General features: G+C 40.6%; 1 protein-coding gene across 1 annotated transcript in view; it reads left to right on the top strand.

The window, feature by feature from the left end:
- Window positions 1-23,572, top strand: part of METTL15 (methyltransferase 15, mitochondrial 12S rRNA N4-cytidine) — a 195,754-nt gene that overhangs the window by 88,930 nt on the left and 83,252 nt on the right. The window contains exon 3 of the mRNA XM_032780673.2: window positions 920-1,056. Within this exon, the coding sequence (XP_032636564.1) occupies window positions 920-1,056 (137 nt within the window). The remainder of the gene's footprint in view (window positions 1-919; window positions 1,057-23,572) is intronic.

The following is a 23,572-nucleotide window of genomic DNA, read 5'->3' as shown; positions in this document are numbered from 1 at the left end:
ACAGTGCCTGGATTACAGTGTCTCTGTAAATGTGCTCCTTTAGATAAGCAGTTCCTTGAAAGCTACCAACTTTTCCTTCCTGTTTTTCTGGAAGGCCCTAATTTTGGAACAGTTCACGTGTTCAGTACAGAAGGGGTACAAGTACAAGCTGCAGACCAGTGGTCCAAACATCAGTTATTTTCTTTTTCTTCTATAGGACTCTACTTAGCTTAAAGGAAACCTACGTTGCAGCTAAAACCAAGCAGTGTGTAGCCTTTGAATGAGAAATAAGAAGAGGTGCAACAAGAAAAAAGGAGAGAGATTCATGATGCAAAAAGGAAAAAATATATACATATGAAAGGGAAAAAAATGAAAAGGGAAATAAAAAGCAGATGCAGAAAAGTGGAAAGAGACAAGAGACAGCATTAGTAGTGGCAGGATGTTACGTGTGGGGACAGCTTGTACGGGAGTTCATTTGCCAGCCCATGACAAGTTGGGATCCAGAAAAGAAGTTGTGAACCACTGGTGTTTTGTACATACCCATCATCCTTCCTTTTAAGCACAATCCTACAAGTTGCTGAGTAAATCCTGTGAAGTGCTTAGACCCTTCAACCTCCTTTGAAGTCAGGAGGAAGGGGAAAGGGGAGATATGATGTTGAGAGAAGTGACTGACCTCATCTTCTGCATAGAGGCTCCCCTCCATGTGGGATCACAATCTGAGCAAAAGAAAATAAATGTGAATTGGTTTGTGCTGTTCTTTGAAACATGTTCAATGAAAATTGCTTTAAAAAGTTTTCAAAAAAAAAAGGTTGTGAAATGGATTTAATATTTATTCTTCCACAGCATATTAGAGAGGTTAACTAGAAAAGGCTTAAATCAACAGTAGGTTTCTTTACCTTATATTATTAAGTAACAGTATTATTTCTTTTGCATTCAACAGCGTATGCTTGATATGACGTTTGGAGCAGGAGGTCATACTACAGCTCTTCTACAGAAAGTAACTAATATTACAATATATGCACTAGACAGAGACCCAGCAGCTTATAAAATAGCTCGTCAACTTTCAGAATCATATCCGTAAGTAGAATTCTGCTTTTCTTGTCTTATCTATGGTATTTATAGGGTGTCAAGCACTATACTTTATCTTTTGTGTATACGTTTAAATGGTTATAGTACTACAGTATGTGCCTATTAGTTTCATTAAAAGAAGGAAACCTACCTAAAGTCACTTTTGACTTTTTTGCATGTAAGGCTTAAATTTTTATGAGACTACTTGAATTTAATGCATTTTCTTTGCTGCTACTTGCCCTGTGTGCTTTAGCTAGTCACTGCAGTGTTTAAAACTGAGTGTGATCAGTGTAATTTGGGATTATTCTAGTAACAAGTTTGCATTTAAAAAATTTTTATTGCACACCAGATTAGTTTTGCCACAAAAGAAATCTTTCACAACAAACAAGAAATTGATTTAATAAAAGTTTAGTTTTTAATTAAATTTATGAGCTAATTTAGCTGTGACTCATTTACACTAGACAGATTCATAAAAAACAAATAAAGATAATTTATTGAGTTTCAGTATTATATTTCCTGCTGTACTTTGTGACTTGTGCCGCTGGCTTCAGAATTTAGTCATCAAGTAAACAAGGTCACAATCTTGCGTCACAGGATCTTCTAGCACAGACTCCTGTGCCCATGTGTTACTCAGATCTTAATTTGCTAGGCAGAAAAGGACAGGAAACACAATAGTGCTCTTAAGAAATGTATTTTAATAATTTCTTTGTTAATATTACAAATGTTTTATTCTTTGATTCTTTTTTTAATAAAGAGGTGACTTATTCAAATCTATGGCAAAAATACTTTTAGATTAAATGTTGAAGTCTTTCAACTTCCTTTCTCTTTGTTGCACATAACATTTATTCTGTTTTCCCATAGAAATTTAATTTAGCTTATATGCGCAATTCACTTCTCACTTGTAACACAAGCATCTTTTTTTTTTTTTGTTCTGAAATGCTTAATGTTCATCCCACAGTTTACAATAATTACATTAGTACAGGTGACTGGGATAGATTATATAGTTTATTTCTTGATATCATTTGGTGAAATCACATTCTGAAGCATGAACACTATCTCTGTGCACTCAATTTTATGCCTGATATTTATGCTGCCCCACGTAGCAGTTCCACATTATTATTTGGAGTTCCAGGAAACCTATTGCCTTGTTTCATAGAACTTAAAGGTAACTATTTGTGAACTCATCAGATGACATGGATAACTAACGTTATCTTCAAAAAGGAGTCAAATCTTTGAACTCGCCTTGGAAGCAATGACTGACTGGGTGAGTGAAAACAGCCAGAATAGTGCTCCTACATTACTATCTGTATTGGGCATGGGTATATGTGTGAGCTAATAAATTGGGTTCAAAGCATAGTGGATGGAGAGGAAACAGTAATAGATAAAGAAGAAGAAGTGAGAGACAAAGGACAAGAAGCAGATGGGAGAGGAGAATTAGAAGCCAAGATGGCTTACAGTTCATGGAAGATTCTGGAAAATATATTGGAAACTGAGAAGCCAAGTATACAAACTGGAGAGCACAAAAGACAGAAGGAATTCTCAGAATCAGAGCCTGTTTGGTGAAATAAGTAGAACAGATGAAGTATATTAGGGGGCAGCAGAACATTAATTTGTGGATAACTGTAGGCAGATAGGGAGCAGACATATGCTGTGTTGCCTGGAGTAGTGGTAATTCGGTAAAAGTAGATCAAAATACTAACCAGGCAACTCAACAGTGGTTGTCATCATAAGTTTCAGTGGTGTATGCTGACGTAACATTGCTCCATCTTCAATGATGGGTCAAAGTAAAGGGAAGAGAATGAGGACAAAATAACAAGGTAGCTGAAGGCAGTTTGGCCTCAAGTAGCTGTTCCATGGCCAACCAAACAAAGAGCATGTAGGCATGCTTGTACATAAAAGTATGCAGGTGAGGAGGCATATTGCTAAAAATATTATTGTTTTGACTTGACCAGGATGTGGAAATTGCTTTGGTATAAAAAAACAGATAAAACTGAAGTGCCTGGGAGCTTGTTCTGGAAAAATTGTTTTTTTGCGGGAGGGAAACTTGTAGCATTTTAGAAGACTTTACAGTATTTCAAAAGAGATTTTAAGTAGTCTGTATAACCTGTATTTTAGATTTATCTTTCTTCCAAAGAAGAGAGGAAACTGGAGGAGGGACAGATCCTCTTTTAGGGGAGAGGAGACATCTGGCTTGGGCATCTCATCTTTATACATTCTCCGCAACCCCAAAGATGCTGCTGCTTTACTGTTGAAAGGCTAGGAGCCTCAGAAATGACTTAAACAGCTATCAACTCTCCTGTTGCTTCTGCTTCAGTGCCCCTAGCTGTTGAGCCCTCACCTCCTAGCCCGAGATGACTTCTGGAAGTGCAGAATTCTCCCAAGTCAGGCAGAAGAGGGGGAGTTTTTCATCTGAGTCTAACAAAGGGAAAGATTAGATCTGCTTCTCCTTACTTTACTGCTGGTCATTATTACCCCAGCCTTGACACTGTTCAGCAGCCATTACATCAAGGGGGAGGACAGTCCAGACATACAATCCCTTAACAGCCTTCCCCTTGATATTACATTGGGATAGCGAGCAGTCCCAATGCCTCTGACTTTAATTGCCATGACAAATCAGAGAACAGCAGATAGTGCAGTTTACAACAATCCTATATTAACACTGTAAATAGTTAAATACAAAATAACTGTGTTAAAAATACTTCATTTAGGTTGCAAAGTCAAGTACTTGAAAGTTAGGAAATGCCAGATGTAGGGGCATCATCTTAATTTTGCCTTCTCGTGAATCCGTTCTAGCCACTGAAGGAGGTCCTGTTGAATAATAGTATGTAGTAATGTAATCAAGATTATCATAATGTATACGCACAAGGGAGGTGAATTAGGATTGCTCAGGCAACCTTAATTCTGGCATTTCTTAACTTCCCAGTGCTTCACTTTTCAACCCAAAACAACGTTCTTTTGATTTAGCTTTTTAAATGTAATTACAAGCTTTCTTTTAAAGGAACGTGGTTTGTATGCAACTCTCTGAATGAATCATCAGCAGTTTGAAAGCTGAACCTTCAGCACTGCAGCAGATGCTGCCACTGCTTGAGGTACACCGGACTAATTAGATTAGCTGGCATCAGGAGATGGCTATGATCCAAAGTGGAATGGATCTCTGGGTCCAAGTGCTGGGGTCCAATGAGTTTGGAGTTGGGGGAAGCCTGACCATTCTGACTCTCTCCACCCCTGGGAATTGGCACTCTTGTCTCATATGGTGCTCCCAGAGGGGAAATTGGCCACCAGCACCACATGATGGGTCTTGGGGGTGATTGAAGGAAGCCTGGCCTCTCTTCCCCAACTCTGCGATCTCTGTCTACATATGGAGCCCCCAGTGTGGTGATAAGAACAGGGGTGGAAAGTTATGTGAGGAAGTCCATCAAGGCTTCTTTTCCCTTCCCTTCCCCCCCAGTAGGTACGGGTTTCCTTCCCCATGTCATGCCCACAAAGGAGCCTATATGATGAGTCCTGGAGAGGGCAGAGGCTGGCTTTTCTCCCTCCCCTCAACACACTGGCAACAGCTACTTAGACAGCTCCCACATGTTCTCTGTATGTTCATGGCCATTTCTACAATACAGATCGAGGCCATGAACTCAGTTCGAGGCCATGTCTACAATACAGATGCTACAGTGGCACAGATACACCTCCATATCTATGTCGATGTAACGCCGTAGCATAGTCACAGACTACACAGATGGAATCTCCAACTCCCTGACTCGCAAGGTTGCCACTGGAATAGCAAAACCTTTTCTGTTAAGTCTTCTGTACCATTTTGTATAGAAGTATCACAAAAGGAAATGAATAGACTCAGCTAGTCCAAATCTTACATCCAGGATATCAAGGCAGCATTCACAAAACAAAGAGGAAGACGCCCACGCTGCTCTATAGATCGATAGTCCTGTGACTTGAAGTCCATTTTTCCCCTAATGAATAGATATCCTACTCAGCCTGTTTTCTGGCGGGGTTTGCTTTCACAACTAGATGAAAAGTTTTGGAAGTGCCAGGTATTATTCTACCATAGAAACAAAAACTGTATTTGTTTCCAAAGTGGAATTCTCTTCTCTCCTCCCTTCTTCACTTTTGTTTACATAAGACATGCTGATGTCTAATCACAGAATTACAGCTGATGTAATTTATTATGACAATGTGAAATGCAGAAGGGCCTCCTCACTCCTCTTCATGTCAATAAGTTGATGTGAAGCTATTCATATGGGCACTGAAGTAGAGACTCTCAACACTATAGACTCATGTCCATCAAAAGAATCCTTGTGGATTCTTTCCGAAGTAGCATATCTTGCAACCACTGTTTGAGAAATCACTACTTGACCAGCTGAGAGAGAATTAAATTACACAGTTAAATAGTTCAGAACATCCAGATGCAGTCTTGTAGGGAGAAAAAACAAAACAAAACACATCTCCCATTTATACAGCATTGGAATGAACTGATTTCTCCAGAGAGATAATAAATGTATCTATCTTGTTCAGTAGTTTATGTTCATAATTCAGATTGCCATCTTTAAGTAGAAAAACTGTTTCCTTATGGCATACACAGCCTTTATTAATCTCACTAGCTTTGGGGTGGCAGTTCTGCTTCACAGTTGTAAATGAATGAGTATTTTTGGTGTATGTATAAATTAAAATACATTTTAATTGAACTGTTCTTCAAGTGCTTGCTCATATACATTCCCTGTTAGGTGTGTGCGTGCTGTGTGCACTGTTGCCAGAGATTTTTCCCTCAGTGGTATCCGTTCAGCTGGCTCTGGTGCCCTCTGGAGCCATGCGCTTATGCACCAGTATAAGGGGTACCGCCGGCCCTTACCCTCTCAGTTCCTTCTTATCGCCCGTGACAGTTGCTGGAATGACCCTTCTTACTGTAGCAAGGCTTCTTCCTAGTGATTTTTAGACTACTCCTTCGTTCATAGTTATCATAGTTTAGTGTGTATAGTTTTTACTGGTAGAGTTAGTGTATATAGTTAGTTCCTATCATCGATAGACTTCTTTGCCCCAGGGGCTGGACTTGCCCCAGTCACCAGGCTTCAAGCCTTGTTCCTCTTGTGGCAAACCTATGCCCGTGAGTGACCTGCAGTCTAGCTGCTTGAAGTGCTCGGAGTAAACCCATGTGAGGGACAAGTGCCAGATTTCTTGGGACTTCAGACCCCACAATAAAAATGACAGGGACATCAGGCTGGCGGTTGTCTTCATGGAAGCCACCCTCAGACAAGTCTTCAACTGCGTATCTCCCACCAGCAGGCTTTGCTAGAGAGATATGATTTTAATCTGTGGGACTCCCTTATCCCAGAGTCAAGGCAGGGTAGAAGAGACTACACCCACCCCTAAACCTCCCTCTCCCATGGGGGACAATGCCCCAGGGCCTCCTCTGATCATACAGTCGTCATCTTCATCACCGGACGAGGTGGTCATGGAGACTCTCGAGGGCCAGCCCGCCAGATGATTTTAAAGAACACCAGGCCCTGCTTCGATGGGTGGCCGAGAACTTGGGCCTAGAGGTGGAGGAGATGGACAAGCAGATGAATGCCTTGTTCAGTGTCCTCTCAGACCTCCACCCCTGCCCGTGTTGCACTAGCAGTGCATGACAGCATCCTCAAAGTTGTGAAGGCCCTCTGGCAAACCCCGTCGTCCACCCCTCTCATCTCCAAAAGGGCTGAAAAGAAGTACTTTGTCCCGGCCAAAGGGTTCAAGTACATTTTATACTCACCCACCTCCAGTCTCGCTGGTTGTCTCTGCAGCTAACAAAACAGACAAGCAGGGGCACGCCAGCTCAACTCTCAAAAATAAAGAGGCCAAAAGACTGGACCTTTTTAAAAGAAAAATTCCACTGCCAGCCTGCAATTTGTGGTGGCAAGCCATCAGGCCCTCTTGGGCAGATACAATTTTAATTAATGGGACTCTCTCTGTAAGTTCAAGGAGTACCTCCTGCAGGGTTTGGGCCAAGAATTTGGCACCCTAGTAGAGGAGGGCATCGCAGCGGCTAGGTGCTCTTTCCACATGGCGTGGGACGCTGCAAACTCAGCAGCCAGCGTGGTCATGGTGGCAGTGGTTATGAGGGTGGTACGCTTAGCATGCCCAAGTTCCTCTCCCAGATCTCAAGTAACATGGTATAGGTCCTGACAGACAATACTGCAACTATGTTTTACGTCAACAAGGAGGGAGGGGCTCAATCTTTGGCCTTGTGTCAGGAGGCCATCCATCTGAGGGACTTGTTCGTGAAGCATTCCATTTATCTCAAAGTGTCACATCTCCCGGAAGCCTGGAATGTACTGGCAGATCACCTCAGCAGATCCTTCTCCTCTAACCACGAGTGGTCCCTTTACCCAGAGGTCACCAGATTCATCCCTCAAAGATGGGGTCCTCCCCAGGTGGACCTATTTACCACCAGGCAGAAGGAAATGCCGTCAGTTTTGTTCACTGCGTGCACAGAGCCTGGACTCCCTCTCCGATGTCTTCCTGCTCTCATGGACAGACCACCTGCTTTACACCCCAACCCCCTTGCTTCACGGGGTCCATCTAAAAATCAAATGGGACAAGGCAAGAGTTATTTTGATAGCACCGGCGTGGCCGTGCCAGAATTGCTTTGACGTGCTCCTGGATCTCTGTGACAGCTGCATTCTTGCTCCCACTCCATCCAGACCTGATTTCACATGCATGATAACTTCACCCGAACCGCGCCTTCTTGCATTTAACTGCATGGATGCTACATATATGAACCTTGAAAAACAGGTCTGCTTGGAACAGGTTCGGTAGATCTTGCTAAGCAGTAGAAAGTCTTTCACTAGAGCTACCTATTTGGCCAAGTGAAAGTGTTTCTCTTGTTAGGCTTCATGTCTCACTATGTCATCACCCAACAGGCCCGAGATGATGTCAATTTTTGAAGAGCAGTGTTGCAGTCAGCATGTCCATGAATTCTGAGCCCATCTCCTGGGGTACTGCTTGTGAGTGACCTAACACAGGGTGGACATGAGCAAGCACTCAAAGAAGAAAAAACGTTTACTAACCTTGTTATTTGAAATATCTTGCTCATGTCCATTCCATGACCCATCCTCCGTAGCCATCTGTTGGAGTTAACTGGCAAAAAGGAGCTGAGAGAGTGCAAGGCTAGCAGCGCCCCTTATACTGACACACAAACGCACAACTCCAGAGGGCACTAGAGCTGCCCCAATGGATACCACTCAACATGGAATAGACATGGACAATACATCTCAAAGAACAACAGTTACAAAAGGTTAGTAACTGTTTTTGGTCTGTGATCAACTAAGAAATATTTTAATCAACTTTGGGGTGAGGGCAAAAACACCAAATGCAGTGCAGTTCAGTCTTGTAATTTGTCAAGCACTTTTGCCTGCATTGATTGAACATCAGTTGTACATGATATACGTGAAAGATAACAAGGGATGTTCTAGATAATACTTAGTCCTGCCTTGAGTGCAGGGGACTGGGCTAGATGACCTCTTGAGGTCCCTTCCAGTTCTATGATTCTGTGGTGATGTGAATTTGTTTCAAGTAAGCAGGAAGTTAGGTTGAATGTGTCAAGTATTTATTTAAGTCTTAAGAGACAGGTTCTTCATGAATAATTCTTTTATTTCTGGCACTGGCCAGGAGATGGCCTAGATGATGCAATAGGCCTTTTTCATCTCTGGTTCTTACATTTAATTAGTAATGATGCTCAGTTGCATTTGCAATAATCAGTCCTAATGCTGTGGTCTTTAAGTGTTATTTAAAGTTGATTGCTATAGAATATTATTTTTATTTGTTCTCATTTGACTATTTTAATAACCTTAGTAAAATCATATTTTAACTGTGGTTATTTTTCATGCTTAATTTTTGCACACACTCTAGTATCATGAATATGAACTATGAGACCATTATTGCCCAAACTGCAGAAATATGCCCAGTGGAACAGTAAGAAAAGATAAGTAAAGCTAATTAATGGTATTTTTCCATAGTTAGCAATTATAAGTGTAGTCTTCCTCATGCTTTGGCAAAAGACACCTGGAGCTGTAAATCACCAAGTAAGAACATCATATTCACAAAATCAAGACAAAATAAATGTGTTCTTTGCATTTTAAATATAGTTTTTAGCACCTTGATAGTGATTTAGTAGGAAATAAAAAGTAAACAGTGTACAGTTCCCACTTCAGTTCTTGCATACATTAGCTCCTTTTCTGTTTCAAGCATCGTCAAGATTCTTTCTCACCCCCCTCCTGAAAAAAAAAAGTGTACCGATGCTTTAATAAGAAAAAAATGGGTCAGATCCTGTTAGATATTCAGTGTGTGGGTGGGAATCCTTTGACGTGCTTTCTGGGGAAGCCTCTAACTTGGCAATTGCTGCTGAGATTCCAGAAGAACAAGATAAAATTCTGTCAACAGCAATATATATTATAAATAAACCCTTTTACACCCACTGAAAGAGGCTAGAAAGGTGGCTGAAATCTAGCAATGAACCAGTATCATTGCATGCTTTTAAGGATGAGAAACCTACGCAGAGCCTACGCACAGGAGACAATGTGTTCTTTATATTACACTGTGCTGTATGAGAAATCATGGCCCAGAAGTAAGAATAAGTAAAAGCAGTAATATAGAATTCCATACTTATATGAACTATAATATATATTTTTATTGGCAATGTAAAGTGTTTGTGTGGTGGCTGTGGTTGTGGGTTTTAGTTTCAATGTGAAATTAAGTTTATATGATTGGATAGAATTCTAAATTCAGTAGCTTTTGAATGTCTGGGGAAAATTTAGAATACAGATTATAGTGCCCCAGAGGGAAACCAAAACACTGTTTGTAAATTACAGTAAATTCATTTTAGTTAAACTTTTACCTATTCAGAAGTCCCCTAATAAAATGCTGAGTTGGCTTAAATCAACCTACTTCTAAAAGACCTTACTTGCTTGTCATCCCTTTCTACTCTCTGTGTTCTCTTTATTGCTAGCCGCCTTCTGTCTCTTCTCAAAATTTCACCACTATTTGAGTAACAGCCTTCTCTTCTACAGCCATATATGTTTCATCCACCCTCCAACCTTTTTCAAATCTCATCTTAACCTATTCTCATCTATGCTTCTTAATTTCTCTTTCCCTTCACTTACTGACTTCATGATTTCATGCTTTAATTCACTGCACAGTTTTTGAAAAAATGTGTGCGATATACTGGCCACTGTCCTAATATTTTATTCTGTAAAGAATTTGGGAATACAATTTATATTCAAGATGATTTATAAAAAAAAATGTTACGCTGTACTAACGTAATCCGTAACAGTGGTCTGTGGCCCTGAGCATGCTGGAAGCACAACAAACCTGGCATTCAGTACCAGCCATTATTAGCCGAGCTATATTTCTTAAAAAAAAAGGAAAGCAATTACTAAAAGGGCAGGTGGGCCAGAAGACCTCCCCTTCCTGTCCCTGCCTTCCATCCTGCTGCAAGGGAAGGACCTCCTTACCCGTCCTTGGTGGCCAATGTATTCTATAACAAGGGGAGAAAGAGGCGTGCCAATCACCTACAGTAATATAAACCCACAGACAGCAAAGTGAATTCTCCTATTTCCTTCTTTTAGGCCATTGGCCAGTGAGGTTATTTGAATCCTCCGTCTTGTCCAATGAACCCACCCCAAGGAATCTTCTGGCACACGCTACTCAGAAGGATTTTGTATTCTGAAATGTTGTGCCCTGTTGAACAGCTCCTATGATGGTGAACCAACCCATCTATTAAATGGCAAAAAAAAAATTTTAATGCAGAGTTAAGGTTGCGCGTCGATAGCCTGTGCCCTTCCGCTGTGTTGAGTTCAGCAAAATTCAAACGTGTGAAAACCAGGGAATATAGAGTTAAGGTAAACACCCACATAGCCTTAACTCTGCTTCTCCCCCCAGAGCTATCAATAGCTGTTAAGAATTACCTGAATGAACTCCAGCTGCATTCAGTGTGTTAGGTGTAGCTGTATTGAATAGTGAAGGAATAAGTTGGAGCATCTTGGATGATCTGTGATTGTGATCTAAGGAGCTCAGGTTCTGAGTCCCCTCGTGTGTTATCAAAGGAAGGAGGCATATATGCAGCTTGATGCTCTAGTCCACATCATTTCAATGCACAATTGTGTAGCTTATATCAGTAGCAGGGCACTGGGGTCTTCTTACCATGGGTATTGTCAGTAGTGAGGTGAGATGTGAGAGTGGTGTATGGATTTTATGATGAGTCAGAGAAGTATAGGTTTAGCTGTGTTCAAGTGTGAAAGGGCTGTAAAAGGTTATGAAATGGTTGTTTAAATTTTACAAGTGTGGTATTCTGTCAGGGGAGCAAGCTCAGTGTTTGAGCGTAGGGCAAGTGCAGCTAGCACCTGCCTATTACAGAGAAAAGGAAAAGTGGGAGTGTGTGTTGTGGGCATATTGGGGCATCACTCAAAGAGGCAGAGATAAGGTTATGTGGGCTTTTACCTTAACTATATTTCCTGGTTTTCACAAGTTTGACCTTTGCTGAATTTGATGTTCTAGAACGGCATGAGCTATCACTGGGCAACCTTAACGCTGTGTTAATGAAGATTTTGAAATTTAATTTCCTGGTGTTTTAAACTGCAAGAAAAATGTTTTTTGGTAGGAGTTAATGGTCATGTAGGCAGTTGTAGTTCGCACCTAAGTTTACAGTTGATATGCTACTGTGGCTAGGTAATAATCAAAAGACCTCACTTTTATATAATGCTTTTAATCAGTAGATCTCAAAGCACTTTAAATCATTATTCCCATTTTACACATGGGTAACTGAGGGACAGAGAGGTGAAGTGACTTGGCCAGGTAACCAAGCAGGCTGGTGGCAGAGCTAGGAATAGTCCCAGTCCAGTGCTTTTTCCACTGTGTGTTTTCAACACATGGTTGCTATGTGATTCCTCAGTGTGTCCCCCCCCCCCATACATTTTGTTACAGTGGAATGGGGATAATGTTTTTACTTTGAAATATTTGTTATGTATAGTTGCTAAAAGGGCTGGTGAAAGAAATCTCATCCATGTTCTAGGTCCCAAAATTTACAATTTTATTACTTGGTTGTTACAGTAACTTTAAATGTGCAAGAGAAGACTGGTGTATCTCCCTTCTTGTCCACCCTCTGCCCCATTGTTCACTGCAGCATGTAGCTCCCCCCCAACATTTCTAGGTGCCCCTCCCCTTCCCAACCCATTAAGCCATTAGTTGGCACTCTACAAGCCATTAACATTTAAGAAGTTACTCCTTGCTGTCTCCTGCCCTATGCTACTACATGCACACATCACAGGCTTGCTGGAAGGTTGCACACTACCTTGTTTATGTAGCCTGAGCTGCACATTGAGCTCAGTCTCATTAGCCACCTCTAGCTGGGACTCCTGCCCCTGCTTCAGCCAGCTTCCCCCAACCATGCCTCAGGTCTATCCACTCCGTCCTTCCTCCAGTCTGGGCCCTTCCCCCAAGGGCTGCAGGTTTATATAATTTTTGGTGGTGCCCAGAACAGGTCCAAATCCCACCTCCTCCCCCCCCACCCCTAACTTGTAAGCCAATATATATTTTTTAAAATAATGTAAAAATGTGAGGTCGCTTGGGTGGGGGATGAGGGGTTTGGGTTGTGGGAGGGGCTTGGGCAGAGGGCTGGGGTGAGGGCTGTGGGGTGGGGCCAGGACTGAGAGGCTCACGGTGTAGGAGGGGGCTCAGGGCCGGGGCAGAGGGTTGGGGTTTTGGGGGGTGAGTGCTCTGGCTGAGGGTGTGGGCTCTGGGGTGGAGTGGGGAGGGGCTGGGCCAGGGATGAGGAGTTTGGGGTGCTGGCGTTGCCCCTGGCTTGGGCCAGAAAGGAGAACTCCCTCCAGCCTTCCCCCCACTGGCAGCAGTGAGCTCCGGGGAAGAAGCCTACTCTCAACCCCCTCCTGGCAGCACAGTCACCTCGCACTACTGTCACTGCATGTGCTCCTAGGGCCCCCTCATGTCTAGGAAGCCTCCTTGCCTCCCCTGTGTTGGGTGTGGGCTGCCATCATGTGTGTGCCTCCTCCCCTGCTGCTGCCCCTCATTGTAGCCTCACTGGGGGTGGGGGATGGGGCTGATCCTTGCCCAATGTGGGGCAGGAGCACTGACTGCAGGCGGGGAGGGCCCCCTGTGCTGGTGGAGGGTCCCACCGGAAAAGGGAAGAGTCCATCTATCCAAGGTGGAAGGGCAGGGGCAGGGTCAGCCTGCCCTGGCACTAGCAGTTGGAGGGCGCAAGGACCATGCAGCAGCAGTTGATTCCAGGAGCTGGCAGAGCTGAGTGCAGTTCGGAGCTACAGGGTGCAGCCACCCACTGCCCAGGGCGCAGGCAAGGACTCTTGGGGAAGGTGTGCGGAGGCGGCCCCAGTGCAGAACACTGGTGGAGCTGGGCCCTGAATAATTCTGGAGCCCAGGCACCACGGGCCTATATAACTTTCCAGCCCTGCCCTCCCACCATGTCATCCCAGTCCATCTACCCCACACAGGGGTGATCTATATCTAGTTTCTGGATTTTATATGTTTAAATTTATATTATCTTCAGCCCCTTTACCCCAGATCCTAACTCACACGAGGGGGCAGGGAGAGGGGCTCAGACCCCTACAGAAGAGTAGGGCTCCCCTAGATTCCAGCACACATGGAAGGGAAGAATTCAAGGCTGACAGGCTAACTTCACCCCTAAACTCCCAATTTCTTGCAGTCCACCATTTACTGAGAATTCTCTGCTGTAGCCCCATTTGGTTTTGACTATGCTAGTTACTCCATTATACATATCCTCCTAGTCATTATATAGCTCATCATAGGCCAAATGTTTAGCTGCCACAATCCTCCTTTTTTGCTTTCATGTATGCCATTATAGAAGGTAGGTTATTGGATATTGAGGTCAGCACCAGAAGAGCAAGAGCGGAAGAAACACTTGGAAGAATGAACAACTGATGAGAAGGGACAGCAATATGAAGACTAAATTCCAGCTCTTATAACTTACATTTGGTTGAGTTAAAGTGAAACATAGACATTCAAACAATAATAAGGAAACTAAGGTCCTTCAAATTACAGTGTTATAGAATTATTCTGAAAATATCATGGATAGACCTGCATAATACTCAGCAAACACTAATCAGTGATCTTATGAAAAGAAATATTTGATTTATAGGGCACATTTTAAGAGATTCAGTGGGCGATACATGTTTATGGGCACTGGAAGAAAAAGTTGATATCAGAAGAAGATGAGGCAGAAAAAGAAGAGCTTGACTAGACAATATGCTATCCTGGTTGGATCAAAAGTATTATTAATCTACAAAGAGATTGTACAAAATGGGCTATGAATGATTGCAAACCTTCAGTAACAGAGATGCCACATAAGAAGATATGTCATCTTATAACTTCTCAACTCACTGGCCTGCCATTTTTTAAAGGTTATCTTTTTCTTTTCACCAGATTGTTTAGGTTGAGGAGTCTTTCACCAATTCTCCTTTTTAGCACTGAGTTCATCACTCCTAGGACTTCATGTGCTGTTTCCAGCAACATTGGATAGTTATTTCTTCCCAACATGCTTCAACACTCATCAGTCAGTCTAACTTTCTGGTAACCTCTATCATATGCCTCTGCATGATTTCATCCAGAATAACTCCAGTCCTATTTCAGGAGGTTGAACTCCCTGAATAGTAAATTTTATAACCCTCCATTAGCATCTTAGCTTTATAACCTTTCCATTTACTCTTTTGTACATATGCCACATCTATCCTTCTACTTAAGGCCTCTCATAGCACCAAGCCTCTTCCAGTTAGCATTCCTACATTCAAACTTGCATATCTCAGGTTATCCCACTTACCCACTGGCTTCTTTAATTTCAGCAGTTCTTGCCCAGTTACAGTATTCAGGCAAGGCTGTTTTTATCACTTATGAGGAATGCCCAAGCCCCCTGAGGATAAACTTGACATGGACATGAGTTCACATGAACATATATGTTTGTCAAGCTTTACACAGTGGCTGTCCAAGCCTGACATCCTAGGTTTGAAATCAGAGTTTCTCTTCTCCTGGGTGAGCTGCTTACTGAGACTTACGAAGATCTTTCTACAAGCTTTCCAGATACAGCTTCATGGTTTGCAACACATCATTATCAAGTCCGTTAGTCAAGACTAAGACATTTATGCCACGGTTTCAATTTTGTGACCATGGCACTCACTTTGTTTGGAACATGGAATATGGATATGAGTTCCCCTTGCAAGGATAGACTGAAGTTGTTTAAATGAACAAGGTTGTCAGCAATATATGCTAGTTTGCATAGCCATTGCCAGTCGTGTATACGGTCTCACAGGTTAAAGGTTTCATTTAAAAAAACTTGCACTTCTTCTCGCAGTTCAAACAGGCAATTCAGAACTTTTCCACACGAAAGCCAACGCCCTTCAGTGTGAAATAGTTGTGTGTAATCACTGCCCATCTCATTACAAAGCTGAGAAAACAGCCGGGCGTTCAGAGGGCGGCCTTTCACAAAATTGATTATTTTCACAGCTTCATCCAGTACTTGCTTTAAATCTACCTGCATGTTCTGAGTGGCGAGTGCTTCCTTGTGAAGGCAACAATGAGACGATTTTGCTTCTGCCACAACAGCTCAAATACGTGCAACAACTCCTTTCTTTGAACCAATCATGGCTCTGGTGCCATCTGTGCTTATTCCAACACAATGACTCCAATTCAAGTCATTGTTTTTGATAAAATCATCAATATCTTTACAAATATCTTTACAAATAACTTTACAGCTTCTACAGTTGTATGTGTTGGTATAGGTTGGCAGAACAAAATATCATTGTGGACTTCATTAATCAACTCATATCTGACAAACAACAAAAGATTAGCTAAATTCACAACATGAGTGGATTCATCCACTTGCCGTGCATAGTAGCAACTCTTTTGTATACTTGACAATAATTGCTGCTTTATGTTTTCGGCCATATCTGTGATTTACGATGAACAGTGTTATTTGAGAGGGGGACACAATCTATAGCTTTGCTAGCCTTGTCTCCAATCATCACTTGTACCATTACTTTGGCTGCAGGTTTTACTAATGTCTCGCCAATCACTTCAGCAGCTCCAGACTATGAAATTAAGTACGCCACACTATACAAAGCTTTCATATTTTCACCTCCTGTCACATTACAAATTGTTTTCTGGGACTTTGGGACATCTTTGTGCCTATTTTCGAAGAATTCTGCAGGTTTTCCCTCATATTCTTTGTTTGCTATCGAAATGGTGTTTTAGGTGGATGGTTTCATACTTTCATTTGTGAGAGCCTAGTAACAAATCACACATAGTGGAACAGGCTCATCTCCTCATCTCCAGTCCACAATAATCCCAGTTTAAGATATTCTTCAACATATTTGCGGGCTTTTTTCATTTTCTTTGCAACTGATACATCCAATAAACTTACAGATGATTCACACAGTTCACTAATTTTGTCATCACAATTGTCTGATGTAGCCAAATCACCGCATTTTTCAGCATAATTATCACTAACATTTGTATTTCCTTCATCATTTTCTTTTGTACATTTCAGACTTCCCGTTTTTAACCAGCAAACCATTGTAAATGGGTTTAACAAAAACAAAAAGAGAAATTTTGTATATTAATACACACTACTTGCTACAATCTTTAGATTACTATGAGTAGTTATTCACTTTTATCTTTTATCCATCAGTATGACTTCTGTGCATGCCACAAAGGCAAGTGTATTGCTTGAGCAGCTGTAATGCGCACATGTGGTTTGCGTTGGCTCTGCTGTGCTATTAGATGTTACTGAACGCTATCATATTAGTTTCTACTGTACAAGTGTACATCATTCTTATATATTAAATTTTAGTTAACTGTTTTCTGCTGCAAAAAAAAAACTGTGATAAAGTAAAATAACAAATTCTGATGCGTACCCCTTGAAACCCTTTCACGTACCACCAGAGGTACGCATACCACACTTTGGGAAACACTGCAGTAGTAGATGGGGAGCCAGTGGAGATACTCAAAGAGGTAAGTTACTTGATTATTCCGTGCAGGGAAAATGAGTTGAGTAACTGGTTTTTGTATGGTCTGAAGCAGGTTTAATGTCTGTTTGGGAAGCCAAAGAGGAGGATATTGCATAATCTTATCATGGTGGGACGTTGAGGGTTATAGATAAAATGTAAATTCAACAGCTCACATCTCCATCAGCACACATCCCGTAGCACCATGTCATACCACTGTTTTAATACTAACTGAGAGGGAAAATACTACTCACTTGAATCGCCAAAATCACCTCCTGCAGAACTCCTCTTTTCTTCTGGATTTAGTACTGCCCTGGCCTGACCTTGCTTTATCTTATGAGAACTGTTAACACATGCATTATGTGCCATGGCTGCAGACCATTTGCAACATTAGTGGCTGAGTTTGTTTCATGGAAGTTTATATAAAGAGAATTCCTCACTTGTATTGGTCAAGTCTCTAAGATCTAATGAAAAAATAAGGTATCTCTTAAAAATGCTGTAGCTCTACAGGATTTGAAAATTGGTCTGTGTTTTCTGAGGCACCACAGTTCTGTTGAATTTGTAGCTAAGGCCATAATACAGGAATATATACATTTGGGGAATAAGTAAATGCCTTCCAGGCTATCAAGAGTCATTCCATTTACTGTATTCTGTTCACCTTTCATAACCTATTTTTGGTTTTTGAATGACACTCAAGTGTTTTTTGTCTTAGCAATATTGCCTGACAGGCTATTTCAGTCATTGAAAAAGTGCTTTCTGACATCTGTCCTAAATTTGTTTTCTTTCATTTTCATTCATGACATCAGTTTTAGGATTGTCTCCAGTCAGATGAGTCACTGATTTGGGAATACACAACTTACAGCCATCTTGATCTCTTGAAAATCTTGAGAGAAGTAGCATTCTAGCATTATTTCACAGGGAAATATCACAGGAACAATATTCTCTGCCAAGATTTCAGGTGTGAATGTCTTCTGTAGCTAGCCCAGAATAACAAAAGTTTTGATTTGGTTTGGTTAATACGAAGCAATGAAAAAATATATTTATTTCCTTCACTAGGGATATTCTGTATCTACAAGTTATACAAAGGCTGTATCTGTTGTATCCCATATAATAGACTAAAAAGGATTGACTTTAATACTATGTGTTTTTTCTCTAACAATACTTCTATTAATCATTTACCTTTAAATCTGAAACAGAAATAGCCCTACAAATGAAACACAGCTTCTTTAGTTCAGCTTCTTTAGTCTCTCACAGTAAAGCTGGTTTTCAGACCTTACATTATTCTTATAGCTCTTTTCTGAACCTTGTTCAGTTTGCCAACATCCCTTTTGAAGTGTGGACATCAGAACTAGACACATTATTCCAATAATGGTCTCACTAATGCCATATACAGTAGTAATATTACCTCCTACCTTCTACGCAACACTCCACTGTATACATATCCAAGGATCACATTAGCTCTTTTAGCCACTGCAATGCACTTGGGAGCTCATATTGAGGACTTTTTATTCCCTGAGCATGACTCCTATATCCCTGTCAAATTCATTGCTTTCCAAAATGAAGTCCCCCATCCCGTGTGAACTGCATTCTTTGTTCCTACCTGTATAAAATTGCATTTGCCTATAAATAATATCAAAGGCGGCTATTCAGCAGCTGACTCGCATCTTAACTAGGAATATTTTTCACACCATTGATGAATAATATATGGTATTTCCCACATAAGATGTTAATTTTTTGAATGCTTATACTATTTATGATTTACCATTAACACTTTAATAAAGTGCCCTGATTATTCTAGTTGATCAACATATTGACATGAGTGTGGCTCTGTATCGGCTCAGGGGTCTACTCACACGGATCAGACCTTCCTTATTATCATGGACATTCTAGACTCCAATTATGGATAATATTGTGATGCAGAACATTCATTTAAATACTAGCAAGGTAGAGGAATAAATATGGAATCAGGAGAAGTGAAACAAACAAAAAAAACCAACCCAGTATTTTGGTAACATTTGTCATAGGATTAGCACCTAGATTTTCAATTTACAATTTTGTCATACTGCTCATTTCTGATACTGAGCCTGCTATGGCACAAGGTATGCAGTGATCTTATGTCTAAGTTACTGGAAAGTGAAGCCATTAGACCTATACCAGAATTGAAAAAGTTTTTGATGTAATTTTGCCCGAGCAAATTAGTTTTTTCACCTAGTGTTGAAACAAAAGGGGTCTCATGAATTTTTAAAGTATTTTGAACAACAGTTCTTTGAAACTTTTCCAGTATGCCAGTCACTTGTGGTAACTGTAAATAACAAACCAGGATTAATTTTTCCTCACAATGGTATAATTCTAAAATACCCAAATACTTTTTTTTCCCTTGGTGCCACTTCAGATACATCAATGAAATACCTTCTCTCTGCTGTGATGCTAAAAGAAACCAGCTAACCTGTAAATAACTAAACCGAGGGGCAGTAAGGAAAAATCAATACTAACTTATCTATTGATATAACAACAAAAACAAATGTACTTTATATATATGAAAATAAATATTTATACATATAAAAACCTATATATAATTTAATTAGTTTATCTGCCCTTTGTACATTGCTTATCTTCTGAGCCTGGTTAAAACTTAGAAGTGTTACCAGTATAACTACTTCAGTTAGGGGTGTAATTTTTTTTTTCCAAACCAAAATAATTACACTGGTAAACGTCCTAATGTGGATGCAGTTATACTGGTATAAAGGTGTCTTATTCCAGTATAGTTATTTCCCTTCTTCTATGAGAATAGCTACACTTATATAAAGCACCGTTATATCAGTAGAACTGTCCCTACACTGGGGATGTTGTATTGCTTTAACATTAGAAGTATATTTAAAGTAGTACAACTTTCTAATGTAGACTGTAAGCTTTTCTGGGTGCTCGGCACAACAGGGTCCTGAAGCTGATTAGGCCTCTGGGCCTCACTTCGTAATATAAATTGAAATAGTTGTAAGTACTGTGCTTCTGTTTCTATGCAGTGCTGCGAATCAGAATTGTGGTCTTTGTTCATTATTTTTTTTTCTTAATATTGGCATTGAGTGTTTGTTTTTTAAGTTAACTGATCCAAGGGAACCAATATGATCACCTACAGGTACCTTTGACTCAGATCTTGGAAAACAGAAGTTCAGGGCACTCACAGTCTTGGACAAGTGGGTTTCAGACACAGTCATCAAAAGATACTCCATAAACTACCAGAGTTCCTTTCCACAATGGTTTTTTTTTCCAGCTGTGTGTCTAAGAGCCCTACAAAACATGCTTAGATGGTAAAAGCAATGGTTGTAGCCCTCAAGGAATAAAGAGAACAAAAAAATAATCTTTTTTTTTCCTAGTCTTGAAATATTCAGGAGGGATGAGAGACCACGTGGATCCAAAAGATGTTTGCAGGTCATTCGACAAAACAAAACTGAATATGCATTAGTCGAAATCCATCTTAGAGGCTATCTCAAGATCTTCATTTAGCCTCAAAGAGGCCTGTGTATACACATCCCTATTGTTCCTTGGGTTCTTTCATGACCCAGACAATTGTCAATTCAAAACATTACTCTTCAGCTGTTTAATGTCCTCAGAAGTATTTGCCAAGTGCTAGTTGTCCTGATAACTGTGCTCTTGCAGCAGGCTACACAGTCATCGAACAGAATGCCATCCAGGGAGGACATACTGGATATGGATTGTACAATCAGATTATCTCAGATCCATGATCTCTCAATATATTTTCTGAAAAAGTCAGCTCTCTCCCTCTCAGAGCACCCAGGAGTCATCACTGATGCTAATTTGTACAGAATATTGCTCTCCGTGGTAAGAAAGACTCTAATCCACAACATTATTCTCTTATTTTCTCCTAAGAAAATCCATGTTGATGCTAACTTCCAAAATAATAAACTCTAAAAATCCAGCAATTTTTCTTCTTTGGCATGTTGCATTAACAGTTCATTTTATGGCACTTATCATTCACACATCAATAAGGAATTGACAGTTGCACAAAAACTTGTAAAAATAGTCCCTGAGGAATTTTGAGGGTTTATGTACTCAATTCGGTTTTTATTCTTTTCATGTTTTCATACAGAAAAGATTTCACATCACAATAAGTATCGCCTCTAAACATGTAGCTTCCATGTCCAAGGTCTAGTTGCCTATTGTTCAAATTATTCCTTTTTGGTCTAGCCATTCTTATGCTACAAATGCTGCTATTCTTACCCTAGCAACATATGGATAATACATATAAGTGATATTGACCATGAAAATGGATTACCTTGAGTTTATGAACAGGTAATTCTATTTTTCTCTTAGTCATAATAATAAACATCATTTGCATTTCAATTTGATCTTGGCCTCTGTGACTCAGCTGTGTCAAGTGTAATATGGAATATTCAAAAGACTAAAAGTAAAATCTGCCAGTGAGTTGCTGACTTTGAATTTAGAGAAGTGCAGAATATAATAATGCATACTGATGTGAAAATAGAGACTCAGGTGGAGGGAGTTTTGTTCAGCTTGTTTTTGAGATCTAGGTGGAGAAAAAGACACAATAAAGCTGCTAAATAGATGAAATAGTTGTGATTCTGAGCTTACTGAAGTAATAAAGTGCCTGAACACACACAACTCGAAACACAAAGATTTAGAAGACTATTATAATAGTGACCATAATCTTAATATTAGGAATAATCCATAATATTAATATAATTAATTATTTACTCTATTGAGCTTTTTTTTGTTTGTTTTTTTACTTTGCTGGCATGGAGAAGATAAAAGCAATTTTAAGATACAAAGTGTCTGCCATTCTGAGGATGGAACACCCTCTGGACTCTTGCTCTGTGTCCGTTCCTTTTCACCTTCCTCCAGTGACTGTATATGAAAATTGGTGACTGATGTAATGTCAGAAACTTCATTGAATAGAAGTGATTAGTGCATTGATATATGTAGTCAGAGAACTGTTAGGAATACTCTGCCTTAAACAGCACCACAACCAAGTGAAGAGTTCTTCCACACAGGTTGACAAAGCACAGGGCTGCCCTAGATTTTGCAGAGCTCTGTGCAAACTGATACGCAGGATCCTATAAAGCTCTGTCTCCCATTTATGGCAGGGGTCCCTATGTAATGTGGCAAGGCACATTCTCGGTCTCACCAGCCTCAGCTGCTTTTAGCCTTGGTGAGACAGGCTTGGGTAAAACAGTCCCTCTTGGTTGCACAGGGGAAGTCCGTTCACCAGTCTTTTGTGCTTGTTTTTCTCTCTTATGGTAGGGAATGCAGCCTCCCCTCCTGGTGAGTCTCACTGCTGCTACCCTACTGGCAGCATGTCTCCTTCTCTTCTCTCAACAGAGGAGGGTTTAAAAAGATCTCAGGAAGCACTGAGTTGGAATCAGTTGATCCTAACTGACCTCTGGTAACTCCCTCTCAGCTGATCCTAATTGATTCTCTGGTAACCCCTTCCCAGCTGAATCTGATTGACCTGTAGTTACCCCTCCTCAGTTGATAGGGAGGAGGGCCTTTTAACCTTCTGGGTCTGTTTTCTACACACACACCCCTTGCAGCTGTCTGTCCTGAGTTTATCACAGTAAGTATATCCATGATGCTACTCTGTTTTCTTCCTGCTTTCCTGTAATCACTCATACTGAAGTAACTGTCTTCTTAGCAGTTATTTAACGTGAATGGGCTTTGACTATATGGACTGGAAAACCAGTAGGTGGAGCTTTCCAGATATAGAGCAATGGAATGGTATGCTGCATGTATCATCACTTTTAATAGCGTTTCAGTCCAGTCCTCTTAAGGCCTAAAAATTATGCAGTCACCTTTCTTTTTTTTTTTTTTTTTGGAGGGGGGAGGAGATTATTCTTTATAAAATATTTTTTGATAAAACAACTGGGAGAGTCCATGCACAGAACAAGATATCCTGTTAAGTCCCTTAATTACTCTGTCAGAGTAGCTTGTTTGAGGTCCCTACTTGTGACAAACAACTGCAAGAAAGGGCTACCTACAGATAATATTGAGCTCCCAAGGGAGGCCACCCAGATTTAATGTGGAGGATAAATCTTCAACCCTGATTTGGAACATTTATTAATACACATAGAGTTTGGAACTAGGCCAGGAAGGACGCTGGACCATTTATTGGAATGGTTTGTCAAAGGTAATAGTAGGAGACATATCCATATAACACCTGACTCTGAATCAATAGTGAGTGGAAAACATAATCTGAATTTGTTGGTTTGGCACCTTAGAAAAAGATAGTTGATACATTGTTGATTCCTAAATGTGGGCATGAAAAGGGTATTGTATTCATTAATTAGGTTGTTGAAAGAGAAATAATGTTATTGAAAGCAACTAAAATTTATAGACTAGATGAACAAAGATCAAGTAAGCTTAATTATACGTAATTGTTCCCTCTGGTACAAGTCCAGGGTATTACCCCACCATTTGTGCCATAAACATTTTTATTGTACATAATATTACCAAGCAAGGAATGTATATTA

Source organism: Chelonoidis abingdonii, chromosome 4 (genome assembly GCF_003597395.2).
Source record: "Chelonoidis abingdonii isolate Lonesome George chromosome 4, CheloAbing_2.0, whole genome shotgun sequence".
Lineage (NCBI taxonomy): Eukaryota > Metazoa > Chordata > Testudines > Testudinidae > Chelonoidis > Chelonoidis abingdonii.
The sequence above is the reverse complement of the archived record's forward strand: the minus strand, read 5'-3'. Positions and strand labels throughout refer to the sequence as shown.